Source organism: Salvelinus sp. IW2-2015, linkage group LG14 (genome assembly GCF_002910315.2).
Source record: "Salvelinus sp. IW2-2015 linkage group LG14, ASM291031v2, whole genome shotgun sequence".
In the NCBI taxonomy this organism is placed as follows: domain Eukaryota; kingdom Metazoa; phylum Chordata; class Actinopteri; order Salmoniformes; family Salmonidae; genus Salvelinus; species Salvelinus sp. IW2-2015.
This window is the reverse complement of record NC_036854.1, coordinates 29,529,160-29,538,490: the sequence shown is the minus strand read 5'-3', so window position 1 is coordinate 29,538,490 and position 9,331 is coordinate 29,529,160. Positions and strand designations below refer to the sequence as shown.

The 9,331-nt window shown below is 46.5% G+C and overlaps 1 protein-coding gene across 2 annotated transcripts in view; it reads right to left on the bottom strand.

Annotated features, from left to right (window-relative positions):
* The window catches only part of LOC111973308 (LIM zinc-binding domain-containing Nebulette), an 81,175-nt gene that overhangs the window by 69,466 nt on the left and 2,378 nt on the right, over positions 1-9,331 (bottom strand). For both annotated transcript variants that reach the window (XM_070446609.1, XM_024000631.3), the window contains exon 2: positions 6,822-6,916. In XM_070446609.1, the coding sequence (XP_070302710.1) occupies positions 6,822-6,916 (95 nt within the window). The remainder of the gene's footprint in view (positions 1-6,821; positions 6,917-9,331) is intronic.

Genomic DNA, 9,331 nt, shown 5'->3' with positions numbered 1-9,331 from the left:
CCCCCTGTGTATGACCTTCTGCCTGCCCCTGGACCCAGCTACCTGCCTCCTCCTGTGGACCTTTACAATAAAAACCTGCTGCGCCCTGCGCTTGAAACCAGCTCTCTGTCTCCCATCGTGTTCATTACACCACCTTATACACACAAATGTAAAGGGATGAATAAGAATATGTACATATAAACACATGGATGAGCGATGGCCAGTGCGGCATAGGCAAGATGCAGTAGATGTTATAGAATACAATATATACTGTTGACATAAGTAATGTAGGATATGTAGACATTATTGTGGCGTTATTTAAAATGACTAGTGATAAATGTAATAAATGGATTTAAAAAAGGTATTTAAGTGGCCAGAGATTTGAGTCTGTATGTTAGCAGCAGCCACTCAATGTTAGTGATGGCTGTTTAACAGTCTGATGGCCTTGAGATAGAAGTTGTTTTTCAGTCTCTCGATCTCAGCTTTGATGCACCTGTACTGACCACRCCTTCTGGGGTGAACAGGCAGTGGCTCGAGTCGTTGTTGTCCTTGATGATCTTTTTGGGCCTTCCTGTGACATCGGGTGCTGTAGGTGTGCTGGAGGGCAGGTAGTTTGCCCCCGGTGATGCGTTGTGCAGACTGCACTACCCTCTGTAGCGAATTGAGGTTGTGGGCGGAGCAGTTGCCGTACCAGGCGGTGATACAGCCCAACAGGATGCGCTCAATTGTGCATCTTTAAAAGTTTGTGAGTGTTTTAGGTGACAAGCCAAATTTATTCAGCCTCCTGAGGTTGTCCTTTTTCACCACGCTGTCTGTGTGGGTGGACCATTTCAGTTTGTCTGTGATGTGTATGCCGAGGAACTTAAAACTTTCCACCTTCTTCACTGCGGTCTCCTCAATGTGGATGGGGGGATGCTCCCTCTGCTGTTTCCTGAAGTCCACGATCACCTCCTTTGTTTTGTTGATTTTGAGTAAGAGGTTATTTTCCTGACACCACCCTCTGAGGGCCCTCACCTCCTCCCTGTAGGCCTTCTCGTCGTTGTTGATAATCAAGCCTACCACTGTAGTGTCGTCTGCAAACTTGATGATTGAGTTGGAGGCGTGCATGGCCACGCAGTCATGGGTGAACAGGGAGTACAGGAGGGGTAAGAACACACCCTTGTGGGGCCCCAGTGTTGAGGATCAGCGGGGTGGAGATGTTGTTTCCTACCCTCACCACCTGGGGGCGGACCGTCAGAAAGTCCAGGACCCAGTTGCACAGGGCAGGATCGAGACCCAGGGTCTCGAGGTTAATGACGAGTTTGGAGGGTACTATGGTGTTAAATGCTGAGCTGTAGTCAATGAACAGCATTCTTACATAGTTATTCCTCTTGTCCAGATGGGATAGGGCAGTGTGCAGTGTGATGGCGATTGCGTCGTCTGTGGACCTATTGGGGCGGTAAGAAAATTGGAGTGGGTCTAGCATGTCAGGTAGGGTGGAGGAGATATGATCCTTGACTAGTCTCTCAAAGCACTTCATGATGACAGAAGTGAGTTCTACAGGGCGATAGTCATTTAGTTCAGTTACCTAAGCTATCTTGGGAACAGGAACAATGGTGGCCATCTTGAAACATGCACAGCAGACTGGGATAAGGATTGATTGAATATGTCCGTGAACACACCAGCCAGCTGGTCTGGGCATGCTCTGAGGACGCGGCTAGGGATGCCATCTGGGCCGGCAGCCTTGCGAGGGTGAGATCTGCACTTACTCAATTCATTGACACACAACTCTTACTGCCGGGGCCTCCCGGGTGGCGCAGTGGTCTAAGGCACTGCATCGCAGTGCTAGCTGTGCCACTAGAGATTCTGGGTTTGAGTCCAGGCTCTGTTGCAGCCGGCCGCGACCGGGAGACCCATGGGGCAGCGCACAATTGGCCCAGCGTTGCCCGGGTTAGGGGAGGGTTTGGCCGGCAGGGATGTCCTTGTCCCATTGTGGTGGGCCGGGCACAGTGCACGCTGACACGGTGGCCAGGTGTACAGAGTGTCCTCCGTCACATTGGAGCGGCTGGCTTCCGGGTTAAGTGGGCATTGTGTCAAGAAGCAGTGCGGCTTGGTTGGGTTGTGTTTTGGAGGACGCACAGCTCTCGACCTTCACCTCTCCCGAGTCCGTACGGGAGTTGCAGCGATGAGACAAGACTGTAACTACCAATTGGTGAGAAAAAGGGTAAAAAAAGAAATATCATAAATAAAAACAACTCTCACTGCCATTAATGCAAGATTTACCTGCAAGTTTGACATTCGGTTCCTTCTCCCTTTTTAAGACATTAGCTTAGACATTTAGACCTGCGGTCAGCAGAATAAATTAACACAACATTAAATTAACTAACCTTTCCCATCAGAAACAAGCTGCAATGTTAAATCCCATCATACAGTTGTAGTATCTTAATTTGATCACCCTGTTGTTGAAGGAAATTTCCTGCACAGCAAGAAATGCAACCTTGTACAGAATAAATTAACACAACATTAAATTAACTAACCTTTTCCATCAGAAACAAGCTGCAATGTTAAATCCCATCATAGTATCGTAGTATCGTACAGCAAGAAATGCAACCACCTTGTGACGGAGGAAACTCTGTACACCTGGCCACCGTGTCAGCGTGCACTGTGCCCGGCCCGCCAAGGTTCAAAACGGCTTCTAAAGTTTTTTATTTATTTATTTATTTTACTAGGCAAGTCAGTTAAGAACAAATTCTTATTTTCAATGACAGCCTAGGAACAGTGGGTTAACTGCCTTGTTCAGGGGCAGAACGACAGATCTTTTTACCTTGTCAGCTCAGGGATTCGATCTTGCAACCTTTCGGTTACTAGTCCAACGCTCTAACCACTTGGCTACCTGCCGTTTGTAATTTCCACTTTAAAATGTCAAACTTGATTTGCCCAAACAAAAAATATATCAACTCCTACAAAAATGTCCATTATTATCCACAAAATAATTCACATTTCCTGACACTGCAGGATTATTTTCATGCTGTGAGAAACTGGTCAAATTAAGATTCTACACATGTAGATCAAAAAAACTCATTTTCAAACCCTTGCGGCAAAGCCCCTATGCCTTCCTTTTCAATGGCTTGCTAGTCACCTGTTTCCTCGAATTTCACACAGATAGTAGAGCGCTGAGGCTGCGTCTCTGATGTTTTCTGGGCTGTTGGATGGTTTTGCGTTAGGTGTCGCTTTAATGAGCTCAGGCCTCAGTAATCCAAGTGAACACGATACAGCACTCTATTATATAGACGCTCTGATCATTGAGCTCAGCCATCAAGTGAGCCACTTCACTGGTACTTCTTTTAGTCCCCAGGTGTTTCTAAATTGTCTTAAGTGGCTTTCTCTCCTCGTCTCCTTTCCTTCATCTTTGCTGATCAGAAAAGATAGTTGTATAGCAATATTGCGGATTCTAGAATGGAATGACCTGTAAATTGCTTTCACCTGTCTCATTATTTGATGTTATAATATATAATAATAATAATAATAATATATATTCCATTTAGCAGCATGTTAGTTTAATAAGTAGAGGAAAAGAGATGAGTTAAGGATGACTTTTTTGACTATTGAGATGCACCCCTTGTGCAGCAGGAACGCTTTGTGACAGAGGTTGGGGGGATAATATCCAATAAATAAAGAGCAACTTGGCTGTATTTGATCAAATACCTAATTCGGTCAAAATCACATGCTTTGATGCAACACATAACTAATGGTTTTGCTTTCATTTGTTCAACTATTCATGCATAACATTCTGGAGCGTATCTTCTCGAAAAGTTACTCTGCTTCAGATCTCTGCCTTTTCAGTTCTGGGTTCTCTCATAAAAGATTAGTCAGAGAGTTACATAACTTTCCCTCATATCTCTTGTCTGCATGACAAATGACATTGTCAACCCCTGTATGTGTGGTGAACAATGAAATTTGAAATGCTACTTTTGGGGCATTTGTCATATCCCTCAATGGCAGTAGTTGAAAATCACTCATGTCATCATCACCATTCTCATACAATTGATATTCACAACTATCACTGGCTCATATGGTAGAGTTATGGTATACTGTAGACATTAAATWAAACTATATTATGGAAATACAATATTTGGTTTGGTTTAAAACTATAAGGCACAGTACACCAGACAGACTCGGAAATGGGATTCATCTTTGCATCACCACTTTCTATTGAGAAGTCAGATTGCATAACACGATCTAATTATTCTAACTTAAAAAGAGATGTTAATTAAATATAAATATTTTAGAGAAATTTGCATTTAAAAGATCGAATTGGCATGACTGAACATAAGCCTTCCTCTACACTGCAATAATGCTATGCAGGAGTGGATGCTTAAATATGAATGATGAACTGGGAACTCAGTGTCACACAGCTTCATTTAAAAGTGCCAGGAATGGCAGATGATATATTTTCTCATCCCCTGACATGTAATTAACCTCGCAGTATTCCTTGACCTACGCTTAAGCAGAGGTGAACGCTGGAGTGAGTGACTCCTGGGTCTCATACCAACCCAGGACTGACCGAGTCACTCGGTATAAGACTAAAATATGCCGAAAATGTAAATGCAATGCACAACCTGTAAGATTTGGGAGTTTATTACAACCCATCATGACCTAAAACGCGACAAACATATGCATGCATACAGGGAGATACTGGAGAAACCAAGGGCTTATAATACCGAGACACAGAGGAAGCCAGTGGGAAAAGCATCCATTCTTGCAACTTAGTAGATTCTGTCCCGAGACTCTGGAAGAGAAGCTTTACCCTGGACGTCAAAGGCTAAGTAGCATTACTTTTTCCCAAAAGTTTGAGAGAGAGTGAAAGAGTGAGTAAAAGAGTGAGTAAAAGAGTGAGGTAAAAGAGAGAGAAAGAGAGAGAAGAGAGAGAGAGAGAGAAGAGAGAGAGGAGAAGAGAGAGAGAGAGAGAGAGAGAGAGAGAGAGGAGAGAGAGAGAGAAGAGAGAGAGAGGAGAGAGAGAAGAAAAGAGAGTCCCAAGAACCTTGGCTATTATAAGAACCTTTAAAAGGTACTGACCCAAGGTTTGGAAACCGTGGGGGTGGTGCTTAAAAGAGTGAACCACTCCAACATATTGAGGAACAGCTTCATTTCACTGACACTAATCACCATGACAAAGTGTGTGCCATTTTTCAAACATGCACAGACATACACAACATTTGTTTGTTTTCAGGCACAGTTCAACATCCATTGCTATGATCTTTCTATTGGCCCCGTCACGTAGGGAATATAGTCAGAACACTAAAGGCTTCTAGAGGCTATGGAGAGGTATAGTATCATAATTAAATAGGTGTGCTTGGGTGAAACAAAGTATTAGTCTCCCCCACTGGGAGAAGAAACAGCTTTATGGCCCTAAAAGTCAGAGTCATTTTCACCCAAAGCAGCCATAAAGTAAATGCTATAGGGTGTGTGAGGAGGTTAGGACTAAGTGTATTCTGTTTGCAGATTTAGAGGCTGTGTTTCGGTACACTCACCTGTATGGCTCTATAACACAGTATTTTCTTGGGGACTTCTCTAAACAAATATGTTGAAATGACACAAAACAAGACCTTGATGAAAAACAGTTTGGGCATTTCTCCTGTGTATGCACTGATAATACAGCAAATATATATTTTCTATGCCTTATATATTGTTCAAATGAAGGCTACAATGAATCTGCTCATTGGCAAGAGTGGTATGGACCACCTTTACACACAACCCTATCAATAACAATACAAGGACAGCAGATTAAATTCAGTTTAAAATGTTATTATTGAAATGCTGGAGGTGTTCTTCTTGAACAAACTGCACTATACATCCACACTAGCACCAGAATCTGACCCTTAATCTCACCGACACTTGTTCAGCTAAGTGGGCGTGCATACTCCCCTTCCCTGCAGTTCGGAACCAGAGCTTGGTAGAGGTAACCCTGCAGTTCGGATCAAGAGCTTGGTAAAGTTAACCCTGCAGTTCAGAACAAGAGCTTGGTAGAGGTAACCCTGCAGTTCGGATCAAGAGCTTGGTAGAGGTAACCCTGCAGTTCAGAACAAGAGCTTGATAGAGGTAACCCTGCAGTTCGGATCAAGAGCTTGGTAAAGTTAACCAAGCACATGGGCTGTGCTTTATGTAGAAAGAAGAAACAGTAATTGCACTCCTGTAATTGTGTGTGTATATCCATCCATCCATCCCTCTATCCATCCCTCTTTCCCTCCATCTATCCCTCCCTCCATCTATCCCTCCATCCCTCCATCCATCCATCCATCCCTCTCTCCCTCCCTGTGTATGAATCGTGTGCTACAAGAGCCTGTTTAAAGCCAAGGGCTGTTTTTCTGAATGGTTAAGAGAAACACAAAGCAGAAAACTAGGCAGAAGCATTGGCTCTCCATCTCCTTTCATGCTGGGGGACTGAAATAGACTTGTTGTGCTCTCTGATAGAAGGCCCTAGTTGCCATGTTGTTCTATGCAACAGGCCAGTCTCCAGCCTACTCTTTTATTTCTCATCTGAGAGCTTTGCCCTAAAGAAGAGCCAGGGAAAACCAGACACATCATGTGTGTGTTTCAGATGTAACAAGCCTGAGATTACTGGTAGATCATCCAGGCTTTGGAGACGAGKACAGGGCCTTTTCTCTGACATGCATGAACTATCTCCCCTGTACTGTAACACTGACTTTTTAGGAAATTCTCAAATCACCTACACTATACATGCATTGCCCATTAATTCCCATGTGTCCATACTCTACATCTACCACTTAATCAACAAAACTCTTTAAGACCCCTGACAAGCCCTAAAACCAAAGCAAATAATTAGCTATAGCAACGACACTCACGCATTGCAGTAGGGCTTCTTATCGTAGCCTTTGTAGTTCTTCATGTTCAGAGTCATCTTACACACCTCGCAGTGGAAGCATCCTTTATGCCAATTCTGGAAAAGAAAACACAAATTATATTTCAAGTCAAATCATAGTGAATGAATAATGGCCTTTATTTTACTAGGCAAGTCAGTTGAGAACAAATTCTTATTTACAAAGACAGCCTAGGAACAGTGGGTTAACTGCCTTGTTCAAGTGCAGAACGACAGATTTTTACTTTGTCAGCTAGGGATTCGATCTAGAAACCTTTTGGTTACCGGCCCAACGCTCTAACCACTTGGCAACCTGCCGCCCCTCAATTAGTTGGGAGGCGCAGAGATGACCGATATTCCAGATTTCTATTATCACAACCAAGTGGTTCTAAACAAAAACGACCAGTTTGTGAATTAGTAAGGTCCTCAAGAAGAAAGGTTTATTAATTAAACAAAGGTTATCTATTTCAACTCATTCTGAGGAAATTACTGATTCTAAATTGAGTAAATGTAACGGCTGTTCTCCTCCTCTTCGTCTGAAGAGGAGGAGTAGGGATCGGACCAAAACGCAGTGGTTGATGAATACATGAAGATTTATTAAAGCAAGACGAAACACGAAAAACACTTGAGAAATTACAAAACAACAAACGACGTAGACCGACCTGAACATAAGAACTTACATAAACACGAAGAACGCGCGAACAGGTACAGACTAGCACAAACGATACAGTCCCGTGTGGTAACAAACACAAACACGGAAGACAATCACCCACCCACAAACGGTGTGAACAGCCTACCTTAATATGGTTCTCAATCAGAGGAAACGTCAAACACCTGCCCCTAATTGAGAACCATTTCAGGCAACACATTGAACCCAACATAGAAACACATAACATAGACTACCCACCAGCTCACGCCCTGACCATACTAAACACATACAAAAACAACGGAAAACAGGTCAGGAACGTGACAGAACCCCCCCCTCAAGGTGCGAACTCCGGGCGCACCACCTAAAAATCAAGGGAGGGTCTGGGTGGGCATCTGTCCGCGGTGGGGCTCCGGCGCAGGACACACTCCACCATTGTCTTTGTCCCCCTCCTTAGCGTCCTTTGAGTGGCGATCCTCGCCCCGACCTGGTCTAGGAACCTTACAAAGGTCCCCCTAGATAGAGGAGATAACTCAGGACAGAGAGGTAGCTCAGAACAGAGAGGTAGCTCAGAACAGAGAGGTAGCTCAGGACAGAGAGGTAGCTCAGGACAGAGGGGCAACTCCGGCCAGAGAGGCAGCTCTGGACTGAATGGTCGCTCCGGACTAGTGGCAGCTCATGACTGGAGGGCAGCTCATGACTGGAGGGCAGCTCATGACTGGAGGGCAGCTCATGACTGGAGGGCAGCTCATGACTGGAGGGCAGCTCATGACTGAAGGGCAGCTATGACTGGCTGACAGCTCTGGCTGCTCCTGTCTGGCGGAAGGCTCTGGCTGCTCCTGTCTGGCGGAAGGCTCTAGCGGCTCCTGTCTGGCGGAAGGCTCTAGCGGCTCCTGTCTGGCGGAAGGCTCTACGCGCTCCTGTCTGGCGGACGGCTCTAGCGGCTCCTGTCTGGCGGACGGCTCTAGCGGCCTGACTGACGGACGGTCTGAAGGCTCAGGACAGACGGGCGGCTTTGAAGGCTCAGGACAGACGGGCGGCTTTGAAGGCTCAGGACAGACGGGCGGCTTTGAAGGCTCAGTAAGACGGGCAGCGCAGGCGGCGCTTGGCAGACGGACAGCTCAGACTGGGTTGGGCAGACGGGCAGTTCAGGCGCGCTGGGCAGACGGCAGACTCTGGCGGCTGAGGTGCACTGTACGCGTGGTGCGTGGTGCGGAACTGGAGGTACCGGGCTAAGGACACGCACCTTAAGGCTAGTGCGGGGAGCAACAACAGGACGCACAGGACTCTGGAGGCGCACAGGAGGTCTTGGTGCGTGGTACCGGAACTGGAGGTACTGGGCTGGAGACACGCACCATAGGGCTAGTGCGTGGAGGAGGAACAGGGCTCTGGAGACGCACAGGAGGCTTGTTGCGTGGTGCCGGAACTGGTGGTACCGGGCTGAAGACACGCACCATAGGGCTAGTGCGTGGAGGAGGAACAGGACTCTGGAGACGCACAGGAAGCCTGGTGCGTGGTGTAAGCACTGGTGGTACTGGCTGGGGCGGGGAGGTGGCGCCGGATATACCGGACCATGCAGGCGTACTGGCTCCCTTGAGCACTGAGCTGCCCAACCTTACCTGGTTGTATGCTCCCGTAGCCCGACCAGTGCGGGGAGGTGGAATAACCCGCACTGGGCTGTGTAGGCGAACCGGGGACACCATGCGTAAGGCTGGTGCCATGTATGCCGGCCCGAGGAGACGCACTGGAGACCAGACGCGTTGAGCCGGCTTCATGGCACCTGGCTCAATACTCAATCTAGCCCTGCCAGTGCGGGAAGGTGGAATAACCCGCACCTGGCTATGCACACG